Source organism: Polypterus senegalus, chromosome 4 (assembly GCF_016835505.1).
Source record: "Polypterus senegalus isolate Bchr_013 chromosome 4, ASM1683550v1, whole genome shotgun sequence".
Taxonomy (NCBI): domain Eukaryota; kingdom Metazoa; phylum Chordata; class Cladistia; order Polypteriformes; family Polypteridae; genus Polypterus; species Polypterus senegalus.
The window spans coordinates 58,659,732-58,683,968 of record NC_053157.1 but is presented as its reverse complement, the minus strand read 5'-3'; the positions used below and the strand labels follow the sequence as shown (position 1 = coordinate 58,683,968).

General features: G+C 35.3%; 1 protein-coding gene across 1 annotated transcript in view; it reads right to left on the bottom strand.

Moving 5' to 3' along the window:
• The window catches only part of LOC120528709 (kinesin-like protein KIN-14I), a 42,321-nt gene extending 33,693 nt beyond the window's left edge, over positions 1–8,628 (bottom strand). Inside the window, exons 1-4 of the mRNA XM_039752865.1 lie at positions 8,561–8,628; positions 8,316–8,437; positions 6,957–7,039; positions 3,894–3,983 (exon numbers count right to left, since the gene is read on the bottom strand). Of these exons, the coding sequence (XP_039608799.1) occupies positions 3,894–3,983; positions 6,957–7,039; positions 8,316–8,437; positions 8,561–8,568 (303 nt within the window). The 5' untranslated portion in view covers positions 8,569–8,628. The remainder of the gene's footprint in view (positions 1–3,893; positions 3,984–6,956; positions 7,040–8,315; positions 8,438–8,560) is intronic.
• Between the last annotated feature and the right edge of the window lie 15,609 nt (positions 8,629–24,237).

Sequence of the window (24,237 nt, the reverse complement as noted above, 5' to 3'; positions counted from 1 at the left end):
TTTCATGTAAATGTGTAGGTGGGGTTGGGGGTTACCTGATTGTAAGAGTATATTAGGAGATAGAGTTTCAGAGTTCAGAAGATTTATATGATTCACTGTTTTATGTGCAATAAAATTCTTCTGAAACTAGATCCCCATTTGGAGCTGTTTTGGATAGGGTAGGGGCACCTATGGTGCCAATTGCTTGACTATTAATTTCTTTGTGTTATTAACATAGTGAGAAGTCAAGCAAAATGACACTTTTTATTGGCTAACTAAAAGATTACAATATGCAAGCTTTCGAGGCAACTCAGGCCCCTTTCTTCAGGCAAAATGTAATCAACACACTGTTATTAAGATGAGGTTTTATAGAGGTATCGTTGAAATGCCTGGGAATGCCTCATAATTGTAAAAACTGCCCTGGTATTACTTGTACATTTTCTATACTATATCAGAATATATTTGAAAATATTACTATGATTGCCTGTTTTTTTTCTAGTTTAGCAGCAGTTTTTAAGTAAAGGAATGTTTAAATCTGACACCAACATAGATTCTATCACATTGGAGAAGTTATAGTTAGGGCCACAAGTATTTGGATAGTGACACAATTTTCATAATTTTGGCTCTGTGTGCTACCACAATGGATTTGAATTTAAGCAGTCATTATGTGATTGAAGTGTAGAATTTCAGCTTTAATTTAATGGGTTTACCCAAAATATCGTAGAAGCCGTTTAGGTATTTGGACAAACTTACATAATCATAAATAGAATGTTTATTTTCAATATTTTGTTGAAAATCCTTTACAGTCAATGACTGCATGAACTCTGGAACCCATGGTCATCTCCAAATGCTGGGTTTCCACCCTAGTGATACTTTGCCAGGCTTTTACTGCAGCTGTCTTTAGTTGCTGCTTGCTCGTTGTCCGACAAAGTTAAGAAAATTGTGTCACTGTCCAAATGCTTATTGACCTAACTGTATCAGACATGTTTTAGTGAAAAATATCCTTGTACTGCCTGTATTGTTTTAATAATAAGGCTTTATTATGGGGTAACCTCCTTCAGGTGGAGTTTGCTGAAAATATCCCACAGGGAGTAAAAGATTTTAACTATAAGAACTGTAATGCACCTTCCACAACACTATGGGAAATTGATATGTTACATTATGTAAAAGCAAAAAAAAGAAACTAAATTTCTTTGCATGATTTTTTTTTTTTAATTTGGCAAGAATGTATCAAAGTTTTTCTAAAATAAGTTTGCTTCTTGGATCCTGTGTATGTTTCTGTTTATCTTGTTAGATCACATTAGATGAGAAATTATAATATAAAGGGTTTTTTTTTTTTGCATCAAATGGTACTGCACATTGGCTAAAGGGGTTGCAGGTGTTGATTGTGAATTTTGGTTCTTAACTCTTTCTTTGATAGATGTCATTGATAGTATTTATGATTGGACTTATTCCATATTGTGTTAAAATAAAATCAAAGTACCCCTCCCCATTATTTTTAAGAAGTCATTCTATCTATCTATCTATCTATCTATCTATCTATCTATCTATCTATCTATCTATCTATCTATCTATCTTACTAGACCTGCACAAACATTAATTCTGGAAAAGAATTCAAACTTTCACTTTGCTGCAAAGACCAAACAGTTAAGTAAAGACATATTTGCATGAAAGGAAGCTAGGAAGTATTCTTAATTTCTAGCATAAGATATGATATAATAGAAAAATATATTGACTCATATAAATATACTTTATGAATGAGGAATGTACAAGAAAGACAAGGGATTTATTGTACTTATTATGTGTTTATGTTAAAGATGGTGTTGGGTAGAATGACATGCACAGTTTTATACAGTAACTAATAATAAAATTCTGGCTCTTCACAGGTGAACAGCACCATGAGGAGTCTTTTTGATATAGCGAAGAATATAATAAGTCCCATATCAACAGTCAAAGATTTCAATCATTTTCTTACTTCAGGTTTCCCAGCTCATGAGAATTAACACTGCATCATATTATTGTTTAATCTCTTTGAAGTTCAGAAGCAATAAACCTGTATATTTGTATTGTAATAAAAGAAATTTCACAAGGGTCATATTTTAATGCACATCATTTACCTGGAATAGACGTTACAAAATACTAAACTGATTAGTTAAATAAATATTGGACTACAAACAAGACGTTTGTAGTCCAATATCCAACCTACTATATCCTAACTACAGAGTCAGGGGGGTCTGCTGGAGCCAATCCCAGCCAACACACGGCACGAGGCAAGAAACAAACCCCAGGCAGGACGCCAGCCCACCACAGGGCGCACACACACACACACACACACCAAGCACAATTTAGAATCACCAATGCACTTAACCTGCATGTCTTTGGACTGTGGGAGGAAGCCGGAGTACCCGCAGGAAACCCACGCAGACATGGGGAGAACACACAAACTCCACGCAGGGAGGACCCAGGAAGTGATCCTGGATCTCCTAACTGCGAGGCAGCAGCACTACTACTGCATCACTGTGCCACCCCACATGAAGTACATTGAGAGCAAAAATTTTCAGACTTCATAAAACATCTAATTTTTTGTACTCTTATTTTATGCATGCTACTGTGAAATAGGATCTACAGGTATAGCAGATTGCAAATTATTAAATATAATTAATTCATGAGTTGCACTGCCATCTAGTGTTTTTTTCATGATATAGCACAAGTTAATCTTGGCAATATCTTCTAGAGACTAAATGGAAGTTTAAGAAAGGCCAAAAAGCATTTATAATTGCTTAAAAAAAAAACAACAAAAAAACTTGTGTAAAAATTTTAGAACAGGTCATTTCTCTTGCATTATAAACACTATGTCCAATGTATACCCAATGAAGTGTTTTACAATGAATTACTAAAAATGAACTTTGCTGAAACCTAGCTCTCTCCACATAACATAGTATTAGTTTTATGTACACATAATATAGTGTAAGTGTGCATGTATGAAGTTCTGATTTTATCACTTTTTCAGAATCGTTAAGGATTTCAGTTAATATATTGTATGTTGGTAAACATACATGGCAGGCTGCACACACAAAAAATATTTTTGTGTCACCAATAAAATAGCAGGAATTGTCTGATCTCTGAAGAAAATCTGAAGCACAGGGGACAAAACAAAACAAACACAAATCTATGTTGGTTCATGCCAAGGACCCTGCAATTATTAGGCAGTATCCCCAGATAAAATCCAATTGACAAATGAACTGAACATCTCTAGATGATCTCTTGAGTTCAGACTCAAAGAACCAACTAATGAAGCATTTTTTATTTAAAAATCTCAGGTGTCTATACTCTGCCTGCATTTATTTTTTATTTCTTCTCAGAATTGTCTAGAGTCCAGTGAGCAAATAGGTATTGGGGAAAGAATGAAGGACACAATCTTTTAATTTTCTGTTATCATAGTGGAGACTGAAAATTCAATACAGAACTGATCAGAACACATTCATAATTATCTATCTATCTATCTATCTATCTATCTATCTATCTATCTAATATATATATATAGACATGATGTAACTTATTTTTATAGAAAAATACTAGATATTAAGGCTCTTTTACTATTGACATTACTGGATTAAATGCTTGGTCCTTGATTGCCTGTTGTTGACAAAACAGTTGTTATAAAATATGTAAATAGGTAATTAGGACAGTCACTTCAAATGAATTCAGTGATCTGTGTTTACAACCATGTTTGTTTTTAAGGACTTTTTAACTAGCTCCCCATGGTACATTTTGGAAGTATTAAATAAATATTTTATTATAAGGACTTGCATTAATGTTTAATCCTGCTGGCAACAGTGAACCATTGTAGTTTATAAGAAAGAAACTTAGTAACATTCTTCAAGTTTTCACATTTACACAACAAAATAACAAACCTCAGCCTGGAGTGTTAACAGCTTGTGCCCTACACTTTGAATTCTTTGTCTTGAAAATTGACCCTTGTCTCTTCTTTCTTCATCACTAATCTGTTAAAATAAAAATTTCAGAGTGTGATTATCAATTTATATGTTTTGTAATTTTTTCCCCCTTTTTCAGGCATGTAAGTGTTTAGAGAAGCTTAGGTTTTACACAGTGGTGTGTTTCCCAGCCCATACTCTTGTCACACATTTTCCGATCTAAAGACAATGGTAACTCAGGCTCATTTTTGATTTTGCACAATATTTGTGATGGTTTCTGATGACATTTTGTTTTCTTCATTGCTTCTGTCCATCCATTAGTAATTTCAGTTACACAACTGACTTGTCTTTTTTTCTTTCTCAAATTAGTACTACACTTCCCTTAAATTAAAAAAAAATCTCTTATCTCTTCCTCAGATTACTTTTGTATTCTTTCATAGCAACATACCACAGTCTTTAAACATAATCACTCTGATCTTGTTGAATAGTACTAAGCTTACACCATAACTTTTAAGGAATGTTCAGCTTATTAATATAAAATAAATACATGTGTAGTATGGATTACAAACCTACATCTTTTTGTGGTATATATATTTGATTATATTTCTGACTGAGCAGACTTTTATTTAATTAATTTTGTTTCACTAAAACTTATGTTTAATGGTTATACAGTATAACACTATTTCTGTAACACATATTTGAGAACAGATAAAATCTAAAAAACACATATTGACTATTGATGTAAACAACAATCTAACTTGATTATGTGGTTGCACCTGCTATAAAAGTTCTGCATGTAGGGCAGGTGGTATTATGTCTGCATGTACAGTAGCTGAGAGAAAGATAGTAGTCCTATTTCAAAACTGGCATGAGTGGTGTACTTTTCAAGGACCAGTGCATACAGCATATGCTTGGGTATCAAATGTACAACAAGTAGTGCATATTTCATTCTTCAGCAGACAAAGCTGACCTTAGTTTTGGAGGAACTCGTTGGAAGGACATTAATTAGGGCTCCTCTTTTCCCACACAGACAGAGATAGATAGATAGATAGATAGATAGATAGATAGATAGATAGATAGATAGATAGATAGATAGATAGATAGATAGATAGATAGATAGATAGATAGATAGATAGATAGATAGATAGATAGATAGATAGATAGATAGATAGATAGATAGATAGATATACCCTACCATTTAGTATTTCAGTATATCAGGGACTGCAACCAACCTTCTTGAGGTTTTCATGTACAGGTGCAACTGAAAAACAAACCAGCCACTAGTGGTCTTGTGACCATTCACAGGAAGTTGCTAAAGGAGGTTAATAAAGGCTGTGCAGCACAGGCAGGTAAGCAGGCACTAAGTACAAGAGTGGTTTAAAAGGACAGGCATGTTAGAATGCACAGCTTATTATTTTTGTTATACTGTGAGTATGACAGCTGACAATCCTATCAGGTTATGTCCTCGTACAGTATAGTAAACCACAAAAGTTTGGTTACAGTAGACTAAGTCACCAAAACATTGGACACTGAAGGTTTAACAAGACCATTACCTATTCAGATAAATCCCATTCTTTATTGATTCTGCAAGATTGGAGGACAAGGAGACAGTGAAACCTGTGAGTTCATGGATCAGCAATGGAGGGTCAGCATTTAACGATTAGGGGTATGCTTTTAAGACATGCATTGGGTCACCTGTTAGGAAAAAATTGAATGCCACAGGATGTCTGGTAAATATGTTTAACATGTTTAATCCCTCCACATTTCAGACAGAATAACTTTTAAGGCCACAACACTAAATGATCCCAGGAAGACAATTCTGAATGTATCTTGATGCAGTGTGTTCCTCAGTAAGAGCTCCCCGCTTGAACTAAATATCTGTTGTATTGTATGGAACTAGCTATTCAAAGAAGAAACCCACCACATGTTAATCAGCATCATCCATTTGAAAATCTGAAGCTGGCATTGACCATTATCTCTATACTGTACCTTTGCCACTTGTTGAGCTAATGACAAGATGAATTCAAACTGTGTTGAGGACAAGCTGAAGTGCAACGCACTGTCCAGTTAATAAAGAGGGAAATCAATGTATTTCTTGCCCTTTTTAATTATTAAAATATTTTGGATAAGTTTATTTTCCAAAAAAGAAAAAAATACTAAAACTAACAAATCAGCATACTTATCAAAACTGATTTAGTGTCTTTAAACCATCTGAAAGCAGGAACCTATGCTGAACTGTATCAGTTTTCTTTTTTTTTATTATAAAGGGGTGCCCAACTGACACAATATTGTAGGTTTGAAGGGACAAGTCACCCAGTTGGAACCAAGCAGAGCCAAGTCTCACAGAAATCCTCCAGCAGAGATAGAAAGAAAGAGGCAGGCAAAGTCTTGTGTAAGGTTCATAGGGTCTGTATTGTCACATGTACAGTATAGAGTGTGTTGTGAGAACACTGGCTGAAAGGGGATGGTATGCCTTATATGTGCTAGTGTATGTGCTTCAAAAAGACAGAGACAAAGAAGACAGAAATGAAGAGACAGGAGAAAAGAAAGGGAGGGTTATTGTGGTACTTTGTTAGGCAAGTAGGGAGCCATGCCATCTCATAAACACACACATTTATATTTGGATTCATCTTACTCCCGTTAAACCTACCAACTGAATTTTTTTATTAGTGGCTGTGGCTTAACAATCCAGGGCTGAATAATAATGACAACAACAATAATAATCGTAATAATAACAAAGACTTTGAAAAGGTCTAGTTTTTAAAAATAATTTTAAGTTTCCTGATTTCTAGTTATACTTCAACTGAAGTAATCTAATTAGTCATATCATATCTAATTAAAAAAACTTTCCACATCATTGGTGATCTCTTTTATGATCCTTTAATTTTTCAAGTTAGTAGATGTTGTCACCGTGGCATTAATTCTTTCCTGGCTACAAATACTACTATTGATTTCTTTTTATTAGTGACAATGCCATGATATGTCTTTATTGTCTGATGTATTTGACGTGCACCTAGTGTAATAAAAATAGAATAGATTTACCTGCTTCAAGCTTACAATTTCTTTTCCATCCTTCATTTTAATTTCAAAAAGTCCACCTCTTGTATCCAATTCATAGTAATTTTCTGAGAAAATGAAATGACAAACAGTTTTTTTTTTTATATTACCTATGTGGAAAATAAGTTCCAGAAAACATCATCATCTCATCTAACTTCATTTCCTTCTCAAACCTGTTTTATCCAATTTTGGGTGGCAGGGAGGCAAAGCCTATCTTGGTAGTTGACACCCACTTTGGAATCAGCAAATTATTTGTAGACATGGTTAGTAACACTTAAATTTTCAAATCAAACCCATCCCTCTTTTTTATAACACAGTATTCCATTTTGGTTATGAGAAGCCAGAGCCAATAAGCACTGGGTAACAAGATAAGAACCACACCCTGAACAGACACATTTACAACAACACATTTAGAGCCGCTAACCAGCCTAATATACATGTGTTTTGGAGTCTGAAATATCCAAAGAAAAACGATGCAGACATGGAGAGAATGTGCAAACTCCACACAGGCAATGACTGGACCAGTCATTTCGAAAAAAAATTTGAGTAAATTTAATTCTATATGGATATTATAAATCTAATCAGTTATATATTTTTTATCCCTTCTGAGCTTTCTTATGCCAGAGCTGCAAGTAAATGAAATCCCATTCTGTACTAAAAACATCAAGGTCAGAGCAGGGCTTTTTACATCATTCTAGAGCTCCCACAAACATCAGACACATGTGCTGTCAAAGCAGACCACACCACTGTAAGTCTGGCAAAACTGAATGCGTGTTCACATTCCTAGGAAAATGGAGTTACTGAACGAAGTGAACACTCAAACTCAACACAGAGAACAACACAACCTGAAGCTGAATCTGAGGACAGATAATCTTCAGCTATATTATAGTCAATAACAAAAATGATGAATGTTTTTATACATTATAGTCCAAGTGAGAATATTAATTGAGTAACAATTTGTTCTATATATTTCAACTCTATGTATGTAGTACTTGGGTGTTGTACCATGTTAGCCATTATGAATGAAGTGAAAAGTGAAGCAAAATGACACATTTTATTGGCTAACTAAAAAGATTCTTTTTAGTTAGCCAATAAAAGGTGCCATTTTGCTTGACTTTTCACTAAACTATATATATGTAAAACATCTATACTTTTTTCCATTTTTACTTTATTTCATAATGTATTAAAAGGTCATTTCAATTTGTATAGTACTAGTGAACAACAGTGAAAGGGCAGACTACTACACAAATGAGTAATCCATTATAAAATCCATTACAAAATAACAAACTGGGAAGGTAGAGAATACACATTGCTAAACTGTTTATGAAGAACAGTTAAAGTTACCTAAATATGATGGAATAGTGCCTCCTTTTATGATTTCCAAGGAGATTTGTTCAATAAGTGCTTTATTCTGTAGTTTCTCAGCATTCCTAGGATTATCCATGCTTTCGTCAACCAACTGATCACTGTATACAGAAATACAGTTTTAATTTAATAGAAAACACAGCCCATAGTTCCAAATTTTTATTTCATTGTTTTTGAATGTCAATTTAAAAAAAAAATATATAAAACCTCCAATATGCACGTACTTCATCATCTGGTGTTGATCTTCATCTGTATTTCGGTATAAGCTAAGAATGGCTGTATTCTCATCTAAAATCCGATCTACAAGTTGTCTTGCATCTGGAACTTCACAATAAAGCAAATGAGCCTGATGATGAAGAAAAAAGAAAACAAAATTAGTTTAAGCACAGCTAACATTTCCTGAGTCTGCTTTTTCCATGACAATATTAGAGGAAGTGCGAGCATATATCGTATATCAGCAGCATTAGTGATATATCCAGCTAAATTCTGAAATTGGTTGTCGGGAACCAAAACCTATTCTAGCAGCATTAGGTAAAATGCAGGAACCAAACTTCAAGGGATAGCTTATTGGCAGGTGTACTCAAACATATACACACACTGGGACAATTTAGAGGATCCATTCAGACATGGATTTGAACTGAATGTGAAGGTAAACCTGAAGAAAATGGAGGAAAACCCACACCAATACAGTACAATGTGAATGTGAAAACACATCCTAGACAGTGACAGGCCAGTGATAGGCCACCACAATTTTGAGAAAGGCTGCATTCATGCAATTAAGTTTAGAAATGCAATGGTTTAGTGGAAGAATGAATGTGTTTGTAGCTTTCTTTTATTTTTTTCAGCATGTCATTAATATTTCCAGCACAATATTTATAGTGCTGATATTTTACAATATGTTAGTATTACATGTGGATCTGTGATGGACTGCTGCTCCCTCAGGAGTAAATAGAATAAGATCCATCCAACTATCCATTATCCAACCCGCTATATCCTAACTACAGGGTCACGGGGGTCTGCTGGAGCCAATCCCAGCCAACACAGGGCGCAAGGCAGGAAAGAAACCCTGGGCAGCCCATCGCAGAGTAAAACAATAAGATTTTACCACAACAGAACTGTCAATAAGAGTACAGCTATGTTATTTAAATATTATTTAGAAATTAAATTTAGCAATTATGTATAATTTTAGGATACAGTGGTAGCACTGCTGCCTCACAGTAATGAGACCAAGGCTCACGTCCAGGGTCCTTCCTGTGTGGAGTTTGCAAGTTTTTCAGGTGTCTGTGTGAGTTTCCTCTGGGTATTCTGGTTTCTTTCCACAGTCAAAAGACTTGCAAATTAAATGGATTGACAACACTATATTGACCCCAGTGTTTATGTGGTGTGCATCTGTGTGTTCACCATGTGATAAACTAGGACCCTGTCCAGGAATTGTCCTGCCTTGTGCCCTCTGCTTGCTGTGATAGTCTCCAACACCTGCACAGGATAAAGTGGGCTTGGAAAATGGTATGGTATGGTATAATATTAATATACAGTCATTTTATCTTATTTGTATATGGAATAAAATGTATATCTGTAATATATCCATCCATTATCCAACCCGCTATATCCTAACTACAGGGTCACAGGGGTTTGCTGGAGCCAACCCTAGCCAACACAGGACGCAATGCAGGAAACAAACCCCAGGCAGGGCGCCAGCACTCCACAGGACAATTTAAGATCGCCAATGCACCTAACCTGCATATCTTTGGACTGTGGGAGGAAACCGGAAAACCCAGCGGAAACCCACGCAGACACAGGGAGAAAATGCAAACTCCACACAGGGAGGACCCGGGAAGTGAACCTGGGTCTCCTAACTGCAAGGCAGCAGCGCTACCCACTGTGCCACCCTCTGTAATATATATACAATTACCATTTTATTTTAGACTTGAGCATCTTTAAAAAGATAAGAATATTTTTTAAAATTATGTTCAGTCTTGTGCAATCCATGAAATATGCTTATATGATCTGTAAAATTGTGAAGCAAAAAAACATTTCAGTTCCTGAAATACTCACTAGAGGGAAGCAAAATGCAGCTTTTCCAAGTAAAGCCACCTAAAGTAAGCCTAGTGGATTATTTTCATCAGCTAAAAACAGTTCAAAGTCAAATGGAAGGAGTCTAGGTGGAATTGTTGCCCATTCTTGTATTTATTAAGTTAACTAAAAATTAAGCCTTTGGGGCTACTCAGGCTAGTCCTGAAACAATTATGGCCTCTGGTTACAAACCAACTGAATCCCCTGATTTTGCCTGCCAAGCAAATATAGTAGAGAATTCTCTGATCTGCTTCATCCACAGAACCTACTCTCTCCTAGACATAGTTGGCACTTTGGGTAGGATTATATTTTTTACTATTACTTGTCCAGTGCTTTTAACACTATAATATCCAGAAACTAACTTGTCCATTTTATGATATCCACAAAGCAATCCAAAACACCTCAAAATAACTTCCTGCCTATTTTGAGACACCTCAAATTAATTTTAAAATATCTGAAAATATACATGTAATACAATTAGAAACTTAGACAATTTTACAGAAATGCAATCTTTAAAGGCATTTGTGATATATCTAATTGTTAATTGAGCTTGCTATATATAACATATCATATTCAAACCTGCTTAATCCAATTTAGAGTTGCATGAGACATAACTTATCCTGGTGGTACTGGGTACAAGGCAGGAAATAGTCCCGAACAAGGCATCTGTTGATTGCAGGTCAGTTATATATACTGTAAATGCTTAAAAATAGTATTCATAAAAAGTTTCTCAGTATCATTTATAAAAAATGTTATCTCAAGTATAATAACCAGTGATGTTGCTCTTATTTGGGGCTTTCTCAAGAGTGGTATTTGGGGTTGGCAAGTAGGGTGATTGCCCCAGGCCCCTCACCTAAGTGGGCCCCGATTTTGAGGTCCACATGTCCCATTTGAGTGGATTTGTCTAATTATAGTCTTCAGCAATATTTTGATAAAGTTCACGTCTTATCTTGCAAAAATTTAGCTGAATACTGTAATGAGAAAATCTGGTGTATGTTAACATTATTTTTATGAAATTCGCACGCAAGTTTATACAGTCCACACAATGCCGGTAACAGCATTTGACATAACTGGCCCCATGTGGGGTTGGTCAGCCCTTAGCCTTGCACACCCCTAAGGCCGCTTCTGGGCTCTTTACAACAAGCAGCTTTAATATGAAAATTCTCCCAGCTGTCTTTGCACTGTTGTTTAAAATACAATAAGCTAACAAATTAATATTACATCTCCCAAAACTAAAACTTCACTAGTGAAATGTTATAATAACACAGGTTTTGTCTCCAAAATTATTCTACATTCTGTCTTTTTTTTGTGGTTGAAATATTTATTGTAAGTAATAAATTACCGACTTATTCGTGTTTTGAGCCATACCACTTCTTGAGTATACTCAGTAGCATAGCCATAGTTTTTGTTGTCTGGGTTGGTCTTTGATTTTGCTACCCCCTCCCCACACTTACAAAATAAAACATAATATATATTACACAATAAATGAAAACAATGAAAATTTTAACTACATTTTTAATAATTACAATTAAGGTATTTCGATAATGGCCATTCATTCTTTTTTAATACTTCTTCCCTCATTTTTTTTTTTTTTCTAAAAGCAGCACAACTCTCTTTTCTTTGCTTTATCTTGAGATTGTGAGAATAATGAAATATTAATATTAATATTACTAATAAGGATTATTTGGGCATAATCATTCGACGGAGAGTCTTTGTTTGGTGGAGAAAGCCTTCGGTCAAAATAAGTTGGTGAACTGGTCAAGATTCACATTTGTAAAATACAACTTTGCGACATATATATTTGTAACAGTTTCTAAACATGAAAAATAATGTAATTTTTTATGTAAATTGCTGTCTATACAGCAACTGTGCTCAATACAAATTATAGTTTATTTTAGTTAAAATTTGAAACAACAAAAATCTAAGATAAAGCATTATATTAATTATTTTATTATTAACAGGAATGCAATGTCCAAAAGTAGTTAAATCCATTTCAGAAGTGTTCAGTTATTAGTATCATGGTTATGGCAAGGAAAATTATCACATTAAGATACCTTATCGCTGAATGATAATTTGGCTTGCCATACAGCATCCATCCCTTTTCAGAATCCATTTTTTGTCACAGATTTCAGCAGCAGCGGTAGGCGTAAATTAGACACTAACTCATCACCATCTTTTTATATAATATGCTAACATGGCTGTTCATTTGTCTGTCCAGGTTTTTAAATCACCTGCAGCTCGCAAACCGTTTGACTTTTTGACCTGAAATTTGGTCCACATACACTATGTGACCTCTACTATCTGCTTTCAGGGTGATGATTGACCTCCAAGGTTATTCCTCTTTATTTTTATTTTATTTTATTGTAGAATCAACTCTTGGCAGTGGTCAGCAGGGCAGCCATGCGGCGCATGTGTACGGGCGCCCTTCTCATCCCTACCACCTTTGCTGTCACTTCCCCTATCTCTTCATATCTGAAATCATTCTTGAGGCAGATTGAAGACTTACTGTAAGTGCCAGCTTAAGTAAAAAATTAAAGAAAACGTACTATGTAATTGCAAAACAAACACCGACTGAATCTGTTTTAATGTGAAAAGTTGCTGACGAAGGAAGAGAAGAAGAGGGCTGCTAGGGTGGAGAAAATAGCAGCTGCTCAGGAAGCAGCAAGTGCATCAGCCTCTGAGCAAATGAATGCTAAACGTACAGAGAAAGAGTATGAAAACTATGAAATCTCAAGTCAAGTGTATTCACTGCACGTTATCATGCAATGCGCTATTACTGGTCATTTATACTTTTTCCTCTCGTCTAAACTCTCTCCCTACGCTTGTTCATTAAACACTTCTGGTGAATTCTTTCAAATCCTTATTTAATGTCTCATGTCTTTTCTCCTACGTCAGCTTGACCACAACTTCATTCTTAACCCATCCCACTGTAACAGTTACATAAATCTTGATTTGACATTTATGACTCTTAGGCTGTTCATGTACTCCATTGTAGTTTCAGATGATACTTTAATTATTTACAGTTTAAGATTAAATGTAATATGTTATTAAAATCTATATAATTTACTATTTATTTTGAAATGTACCCAGTGTAAGACGCCTTGTGGTATTTTATTAATCTAACAAGTACTTCTTTTGGATGCAAGATGAAACTGGATACCTGGGCAAAACCCCCATAGATACTGTGAGACCTTATAAAGTCTATGCTATCTAAGCTGGGAACTGAAAAAAATATTGTGTAACAGAGGTACACACCTTTTATAAGGATCTCACCTTTTCAACAAGAGCCCTTAAAAGAACTGCACAAAATGAGTGCTTGTCGATGTCTGTCTTCTCTTCTGCACCCAGCTGTTCTTCACTAAGTAGAAACTTTGTAATCTCGCGCTCTTTCTGGTACAAAGATACTTTGAGGGTTTCAAGTCTTGCTTGAGCACCTTGTAGGTCTTTTGAAGTTTCATGTTGATTCTTACCCTTGCAATACATGGCATAAGTGTTACATCAACATAACATAACACAACATAAACTTCATAAAATGTGCAGATTTGAATTTCATTTTTGGTTTATAGGAACACCATTTATAAATTTTAGTCTTCTCGCCATCTTAAAAGAGAATTTACATTATTTACAAGAAAAGAATTACTTACATGGTATAACAGGGACAATAAGCATACAGAAAAAATGATAAACAAATATTTATCACTGTGGTATAGTTTAAGATGGAAATGGATATATCTGGTTTTAAACTGATCTTCATGGAAGCAAACCTTTAAGTTATTATAAGATGGCAGTCATATGATAGAAAAAGAAAACACACTTTCAGGTGTTGACAATTCTGTTTCATAGGTGGGACTCTTTCTAACAAGTTGTTCAGAGAAATCATACAAGAGTGCTCCTAAATGCAAAATCTTAATATTAATCCACTATGTTTTGGAACCAACCTAGTTTATTTACAGATATCAAAAAGCAAAGCTCACTTTAGCAATGTGGAGTGCAATGAAAGAACCAAACCTGGACAGGATTCCAAGCACACTCAGCACAAGTCAGTCAAGCTGGGAAAATTTAGAGACTCAACTTAAGCTAACCTGCATGTCTCTCTGGGATGTGGAAATATGCAAGTGCGCTCTGAGAAAACCCATGCAGTTATGGGAAGAATGTGCAAAATTCACCCAGACAGGGACTTGCATCTAGTAGCAGCGGGTCTAACCTCTGCACCAGTATGCTGCCACAAATACTAGTAAGAAATAAAAGAAAATATGTAGTGTGTTTTGCCTGTAAAAATAACAAAATGAAGCTTATTTTGTGAATTTGCAAATAGCCATCTAATTAAATAAATAAGGCAGATTTTTGAACAGAGCTCCAGATCACTTCTTTCTCTTTTGCCTGCAAATTTAGTAGCATATATCTGACTAATCAAAGTGTATCTCTGGATATCAGTATTTTGTAAGGATTTATTAAAAGGCCCTAAATTTAAATATCGGGTGAAAGAAGTGTTTGGGCAAGTCATTTTTAGAATTGTGCTTAATGTTTTTATTTTGGTCAAAGGAAGAATGTAAAACATATGTAGTGAGAGCTGTCACATTGACAGTTATCTTTGAAAATTTGAAAGTTTAGTAAATCCTTTCAGACTGACCTGGGATTCCTTTTATGCAAAACACTTTCATAAGACTTCTAATTGAACATAGATAGCAGAAAAAACTAAACTAAAATTTCTAAAAAGATTTGCTTTTTTCAGTTTCTTTTGTCATCTCCAAAACTATTAAAATTAGCTTTCGTTTGCACTGTGTGATTCCCATTACAGAAAATGATAACTGAAAAGATTAAAAAAAAACAAACTGTAAATATCTGCAATGTGCCATCTATCACTGCCTGTAGCGATGGGCATCCCCAATGAAAACAGGACAGCTGTAACCTCAAAATACATTAGGCAGCTCAATAATTGATGCAGTAATACAGTATGCAGAGATAAAAGCACATACAGTACAGTTTTTTTAATTGTCTTTTTTTCTAGATGGCTTTTGAAGTTGTGTTTTTATTTATTTTTTTTAACCCATAGGAAATCAAATAAGCAAACTGAGCTATGCTCTACTTACTTGATCATCTTGGTTTGAACTTTCTTGCTGTTTTTCCAGTTCAGGATGTTCTAAGCCAATTTCTTGCTTCACTGTTGTAACTGTCTCCAGCTGTGCTAGCTCTGGGGGTTTTAAAATCTCCTGAACTCTACCCAACTCCAGCCTTGCTGCTTGTAGTTCCTGTAAAGCTGAGGCACATATTTAGGTTTAAATGAAATGGATCATTTATGCAATGTACATGGCTGGAGAAACAGATACTATATTTTGTTGTTTCTTATTGGTGATAAAGAATACATTGTAAATAACAAACATACCGCATTTATACAGAATATGTTATGAAGTAACTGCATTAAAGAATGGTCTGTTGCAGTAAGCTGTGCAGTGACAACACCACTAAAACAGAGTGACTGTAGCTACCTGTCTATAAGAACATTACTTATTACATTACTGTTCAGCATGCTAAGCCTCTTATTTTTCTCCTCTCCACATAGGTTGACAGAAAGTATCCATTCTGATTTGGTCCAGAATTCCATAACCTTGACAATGAATTTGATGAATCTGGTAGAGTAAGTTAAAATTACAAATTCTGATGTTCTTTAATTATAAATGCAAACATGAAATTTCCAATGCTGCAAAAATTAATGCTTTCTAGTGAACTTAAGCCAACTATAGATGAGCAGTAATATTCAGTTTAACATTCTGACTCGATTTCAGTCAGAATCTTGCTAGCCAATACTGATCTAACTTTGGAGCTGCCTTGTCTTGGCATAAAGGTATCAGCACACAAATTCAAAGGAACATTTCATAGCATGATCAGAAGATACTTGAAAATGCCCATCAGTCTGGGAATGTACTCTCTTGGGTCTGATCTTTACCTTGTGGAGGGGCTTGTTTACTTCAGGGATATCTAGAGCTGTGTTACTTGGGGATATGTATTGTTTATATGATCACCCAGGCCAAATTGATCTACAGGAAGGGGTAGACAAAGAACAATCTAAAAAATATGACTCTTGTGTCTTGTGAAAGTTTTCAGAAAATACAAATGTAGCTTTCCTAGATAAAGGATACTGGGCCCCACGGAAAAGGTAAAGGATTAGAGTTGGGTACAATGCCAGTGAGGTATTAGGCAATACTCGGATGGTTCCAAGCATACAAGACCTTGACAATGAAAACTGGCTCTAAGATACAGAACATAACCCCTCTAGGAAAAAGCAGGGCCTTGTGTTGTTGACTAAAAATATTAGATAGATATAGACAGGCTCACCTCTTTATACATAGCATTGAGCCCTGGTACCATCTTTTCTCCTACTCTTGAACCCTGAGAGAGGGGTCTTGGGCAAGTGAAGAAACATGCATGTCACAGCTGGATGCCATACAGTTTAAATCTGTACTGTTAGACAAAAGAAGCACCTCATTGCAACTTTGAATTTCAGTTTTCTGTTGTTTGCATGTGTTCAGAGTATTAATCATTTTAAGAGACTGTATGATTTATGAGAAAGGATACCGTCTACTGATAAAGTATACCTACTTGGAAGCTTTAACACTCAAATGGAGAATGACTGAGATACCTAGAGGGTTGTGATTAGAAGAAAGTGGCCTATCTGACCCGAATCCAAATACTCAATTATTTTTGATTTCTTTGCTAATCTTGGATTTTCCATAAGAATTATCATTTTTAACATATGATTTTATATCTGACAATAGAGAACCTTGAGCCAAAAATACAATGATCAATTTTGTAGTTGCGTTACTCCAAACTGAAACCAAATATTCTGGATACACAGATTAGCAGAGGTGCTAAGGTATTAACTGATCACCACTGAGCCAGCTCAAATGGGCACAGTATTGTTTTCAGTGGCCTTTAAGATCCAAATAAATTGTACTAATGAGTAGATGCTCAGCTAAGGATGAGTTCAAGTTCTCATTAATAGAGGAAGCTGCAAAGTACTGTGACCAAAAGAAAGCTGGTCTTTGTCTTTATATTTTCCAGATTGCTCCAAAAGAAAGTCATAAACTTCTCTTTGAGATCATAAGGAAGTCTGGAAAACATTGAGGGAACCACAGCATTCATTAACCTCTACCACGGCTAGTGCTCATAATTCTACTTTCAGGAAAGGATTGAGCAAAATTGAGAAATTTGGCTAAGAAGCAAGGTGAAATCCATTGCTCTCTACTACTTCAGTATTTATGGACAAATGAACATACAATTAAAAAAATTTAGTCAATAAATACTAGAGTACGGTCTCATTACATAGTAAGGACCTTCAACTAGCACTTTATCATTATTGCTATTGTATGGTAAAGTTTTGCTGTGTCAGAATCTGAACACCATGACATCACCAAAGAGGAAATGCATTCTAATTTGTGTTATTTTTCAAGAAATGACCAGGCCATCCAATAATGAATCTGATGCAAAGATGGCTCACTCAACAACAGAAAGATTCCAAACTCACAATAAAATTTATATCAAACTGGCAAATTTAGTTTTGGAACAGCCTAGCCAATGTCAACAGCTAAACCCCAAAAGGAAACCTCTAATTGTGGCTAATATACAACAAATACCACTGCTTTGAACTAGTCCTTCAAGATGGAATGAGCTGGATGACCTCGACAACATTAAGAGGGTATACTCCATAAGTACAGGAAATGTCTAATTGCAGATAATTGTATTAAAGAGGACGTAACTGGTAATGGAGTTCAAGAGACTGAATACATTTCATGCAAGTATTTGGCTGGTGCATAGCTTTCCATGATAAGTGAAATAATTATCAAAATGTCATTTTGTCTGTTAACTTACGGTCTCTTTTATCTAGTATCAGAATTTAAATGAAGATCTAAGAAAAATCAACATGAAAAATATCTATTACAGAAAAATGTCAGACTAAAGTAAAAACTTCTTCATGACACTGTGCAATTCTACTTTAAAAAAAGGCAGTCCAAGAACAATGTGAATGCTTAATAATCTAGTCTAAGAATATTTTGTTTTTTACCTCTGGGCCATTAAATTTCTAACTCTTGTATAGTGATCTAATTTATCTTTGACCAAGATTCATCTGTGTACCTCAACTACTTCCGTCGTGTTTGTGTTGACCATTTTGTTATTCACTTATTTGTACTGTTTAATTTTTAGGCAGAGTTCATACTTCAGGTGACGCTTGCTGCAGTGGACGCTCCTGCTACACAAGCGTTTTACTGTTTATACTTGCGCGCGTACTTTACATAAATCTGGAGGAATCCAGCAGGTGGGAGTGCGAGATATTATCACGGTGAGAACAGGTTCAGCTTCTCTGTGTTGTGAATTGCCTGGATCACTCATTAAATTCCAATGACACCTTACTGCAATATCTCTGAAAATGATGTTTAATGATTAAATCAATCAATCCAAGCATTGGGCACAAGGCAGAAACAATCCCTGGACAGGGCCTTAGTTCATCGCAAGGTGAATACAAACACACACATACACTGGAGTCATTTTAGCGGCACCAAATCCCCAAATCTGAATATCTTTGGAAGGAAACCGGAGCACAGAGTGGAAACCCAGCAGGAAAACATGTAAACTCCAAGCAGAGAATCCCAGTGGCATGACTCCCTGCGAGACAGCAGTGCTACAGCTCTGCCACCGTGTCACCCCCATGTGTTTAATTATTAGCAGTGTTCATTATTTAAACGAAATTAATGATTTATCTGTAAATTGTAACATACATACTTTAATGCATTTCATCATGAAAGTGATTTCAAGTATAAATCTAAAGATTCTAAATTTGCAGAGACTTGGAATATCATACATTTAATGTGTGTTGTGTGGTGATCTAATGCTGCTTGCCACTGTTGTCAGGTCCAAGGAGTTCATAGCGATTAAAAACTGGGATGACGTTTACAACGGTCTGCTTTAATAATAAAGTAAACTACAAGGTTAAGGTGGACATTTTGAGATTAAAGCCGAAATTTCCACTTTAATCATAAAATACACTTTTCACCATGTCCTTATTTTTTTTTTCTCTGAGGCTCAAATTCAGCACTGTATGTTGCTGTTGTGAAGTTGCAAAAAAAACAAGGATGGAAGAAAAGATGGTATGTGAGACTTTTAAAATGTATTGTGTCATTACAATTGGGAATATGCGACGCTTGAATATAAAAGCACCCCTAATACATCTGTATGTCGGCATTTTGCTTCACCACATTGAACCATTCATCAAACATCAAAGCGCACACATTGATCCCATAGGATCCTCATAGAGGCTTTCTGTCACATGTAGATAGTAAACAGAGACTCTGACGTCACATTCCAACTTTTATCTCACTGTGCCCCTCGACTTTTTGCTGGTACTGCAACTCATGTACGCGTTGCGTAAATTACTGAGAACCTGCTCAGAGGACGCATCAAATGAATGCTGAGAACGCATGGCAGCCATTATCCGTGCGCGTACTCATTCTGAGTGTGAAGTATAAATGAGCTCTTAGAGTTCTACCTAGTACCAATGGGATATTTATATCTGAAATTTATGTTTGTAATTTAATACTGTTTCATATTTATTGATATTTATTGCTATTGTTTATTGCTTTGTGCATTATTTTGGTGTAACATGTATTATTTGTATTAATTTGTTGGCGTGCTTTTTATGTTTTTAGACCAGCGACCCAAGCAGATTTTCATAATACTATAAGGTGTAAAGACAACAAATTGAACTGAAATAAAGTAAATTGACTCATTGCTTTTCCATCTATATTTTCATTCAGTGCTTGAAAGTAGGCCAGTGTTAGACATTTGAATTCAGTCACCTTACCTGTAATGGAATTCAATAGTGAATCTCCTGATCGTGAATATGCTGTAGCTATGACAGCTCCAGTTTTCAGGTGAGCAACCCTGCTTCCACCCTGTGCTGCTCACCTTGGGTCATGACTTTGCAGAGGGGTAGGATTTGTTCCACTCTGGCCTTGATGGTCCTTTTGCCACAATTTTCTTCTCACTATTTTCCCTTTTTCCTCAAGATTCCTTTACTGTGGTTGCCACCCAGACTGATTTGCTTATTTTTCCTGGATTACCTTGAATTGCTGCTAGATTCAGTCTGTCCTAAGTACCTGAACCTTATCCTAACCTATCTTTAATGGTCACAAATAATTTTAGACTGGCCTTTTTGGCTGCCTCTGCTGATTTGCCCTTGATTTTCAACCCTGTCTGATTCTTGGGATCCTGGTCTATCTAAACATCTACCTCACCAGCTCAGTTTGTCGTTGGTCACTATATGCAGGTTGTGTTTATATCTACCACATATGTGGCAAATAATCACTTTCATAATAAACCAATTAAATTGTACTGGTATAAACAAAAGTGAAAAAAACAAACTTAATTATAATGGAAATATACAAATTTACATTTAAAGTGAAGACATAACATACTGTAACTCCTTAATTCTAAAAGCAATTATGATCAATACTGGGACTGTTAGTAGTTATCTCTAATTTAGTTTTGAAAATTACATAAAATTGTTTTTACTCTAATTATCCAATCCCTCTCTATCATGTAATATTTCATTTTTGGCCAATCCAGCTGTTAAATTTTACATTAAGATGGAGAATCTTTTATCTGTGGCACCTCTACACCTTTTTCAACTCTCGCAAACATATGCAGTTTTTAATATCTTGAAAACATTTGGGATTAAATTGCTTAGAGATCTTCATATAGACAACATCTTTGCATCCTATGAACAATTACATTCCAAATTTAACTTTCCAGCATCACATTTCTTTCACTATCTTCAAATTAGAAACTTTGTCAAACAGAACCTGCCTAATTTCAGTCATCTCGCACCTTCCTCTATGCTGGAAAAAATATTGCTCAGTTTGGAGGACTCAGACAGAATTTCTGCAATATATAAAATTATTTTATAGTCCCTCCCTTTCAAAGATGCAAGAGAAAATGGTAAAAAGATCTATCACTCAACATATCAGAAAAGGAGTGGAAGGTAGTAATGCAGAGAATTCAGTTTAGCTCCATATGGGCAAAGCATACAATTATTCAACTTAAAATTATATATCGAGCACATCTGTCTCACTTAAAACTGTCCAAAATGTTTTCAGCGCAAGATCCAACCTGCGAACGCTGCAATCAAGTCCCAGCCTCACTGAGTCACATGTTTTGGGGCTGCACCAAATTAACACCATTCTGGACAAAAATTTTTAAGTGCCTTTCAGACAGTCTTGGTCTCACAATCCCTCCTAACCCATTAACAGCTGTGTTTGGGGTTCTTCCAGATGGGCTTAAAGTGGAGAAGGACAAACAAACTGTGATTTCATTTACTACACTTTTGGCACATAGACTTATTTTGCTAAACTGGAAGAATCCTACCTCTCCTCCTTTAAGTCAGTGGGTAACTGATGTTTTATACTATTTTAAATTTGAAAAAAATAAATTATCAGTTAGAGGATCTGTGCAGAAATTTTTCAAAACCTGGCAGGATCTAATCAATAATATTTTAGAATAAGCTCTTAAAGCACTGAGGAAATAATTCTTTTTTTTTTATCCGCCTATTAAACTCATCAATTTATGTATTTTGACCAGCTTTAAGTTTTACTCCGTTGGACATTAAAAATCAATGTAAAGATCAACCTAATTAAACAATTACATTCATAACAAAAAATGTAATCATGATTAATTCATCTTTTAATCTAACCATTTTATTAGAAGTAGATTGTGTTACTTACTTGATGCTTGATGGGAATGGAGGAGGTCTAATCTTTTGGAAAAGAGTTTCATAATCTTGTTCTGAAAATTATAGGCATGATTCTATAATAACATTTACAAACATATAAAAACAAATTTATATTGCTGATGAAATATAAGCCTGTACCTTAGGTAAGAATTCACCCCCATGAATAACTGCTGATTTGTTATAATTTACACTTGAAACGCATTCATCTTGGCTGAAAAACATCCTTCACATATTAAAGAGTATAACTATCTTTATTTTGCAATGTAATGTACTAAAAACAAACCAAAAAAACTTTTATTGTTTATTTTTTCAGTCTTCAGTAGTGTTGCAGTGGACAAGACGAGCAAGCAGGCTACCTGCCACAACTCTGGACTTTGTTGTAAATAGTTGCATATAATTTTTGTGTCTGTTTCTTACAGTAAATTTTTTTGTATTTATATGTTTTCATGAACAACACCAATCACAGAATCCATCCATTATCCAACATGCTATATCAAAACTACAGGGTCACGGGGGTCTGCTGGAGCCAATAGCAGCCAACACAGGGCGCAAGGCAGGGCGCCAGCCCACTGCAGGGCACACACACCCACATACCAAGCACACTCTGGAGACAATTTAGACCAATCACAGAATTCCTGATACAATAGGCTTCAATACAGACCCAGCTTGATCAACAGAAAACTTTATAAAATAATCTCAAACAAATATTTTTGGCTAAAATATTGTTAAATATAAATATAAATATTGTTAAATGAACCGAAAATACCCACATGCATAACGGACAAGCATATCTTCAGTCATTGTTCATTAGCAACAAATGCAGGTTTTTCATCAATCTATACGGAACTGCATCGTTGAGTTGATGTTCTGCTTTTTGAATCACCTTGGGTGTGTACAAATATGAGGCATACATTCTATATGATGTTTTTACTCTGTTTTCTTTAACTTTTCATCTCTAATTGTAGTCATCTCTCAGACCACATTCTCCTATATTGATATTACATAAAGTGCCATAGTAGCCACTAAATGAGCTGTTATTGGGCAGGACTTCTAGCCAATGAATGAATACGGAGGCGGGTCTTCAGTTCAAAAGCTTGACACTATAAGAATTTGTTTCTCTGTCATGCACAAGAAGTGGTTAATTTGAAAATATTTCAGGCAAAACACATTTATTTGGGATCTTGTGAGCACAGGACTCGATTTCTAATGTTTGGATTTTGTTTCATTTCAAATTATTCAAGGATGTTTTACTGTTGTTACAGTTGTTCAAAATGGGTCTCTGTTGATGCCCATTGTATCAGGAATTTTGTAATCTTCAATATTTATGAGAGCATGATTTCAAATAATATATGTATGTAACTGAGTTTGATTCTTATGATATGATAATAAAATTACTGGGTTACCACAAAGCATGGATGGGAGTCCAAACTGGGGACCTTGGAGCCAAGGCCTGTTAAGTAAAGTTAAAGCCCGACATCATGTAAGGCTGTTTTGATTAGTTACTGCTCCTTCACATGAATAAACAAAGAGAATTGCACTTCAGTGTCAGACTGATTTCATGGGGAAGGTAGTGTTATTTTGTGTAGTGGTCACATATCCAGCAGTGGGTGAATTGGATCTCAGAGCTTGAAGTTGGTAGCTCCCTTGTATTACTAGAGCTTTATGACCAGCATTAAGGAACATTGCTTGGCCTCTTAATCATGTAATGAGAAATGCACAGGACTTTGAGTAGAGAGAGAGAGAGAAGCTACAGGAGACATTTGATGCTAAAACACTTTCATGGGTGGCAGCAGACACAATAGATTGTCTCACTAATGTTGATGCAAATGACATTGTTCATATAAGATCCCCGTTCTGTCAAATCTTTCTCATATTTAGACCTATTTAGGATATTTACAGCTTGTTCTGACTCTATCAACCCTTGATTTGTCATAGTGTGGGCATTAAAACTGCAGTAATATATTTCTTGTACTCTACATAAGAACATTTTGTCTTGCTAAGCAGTCAGATCCTTTGTATGCACGAGTGCATGAGTTTTATAACATAAAT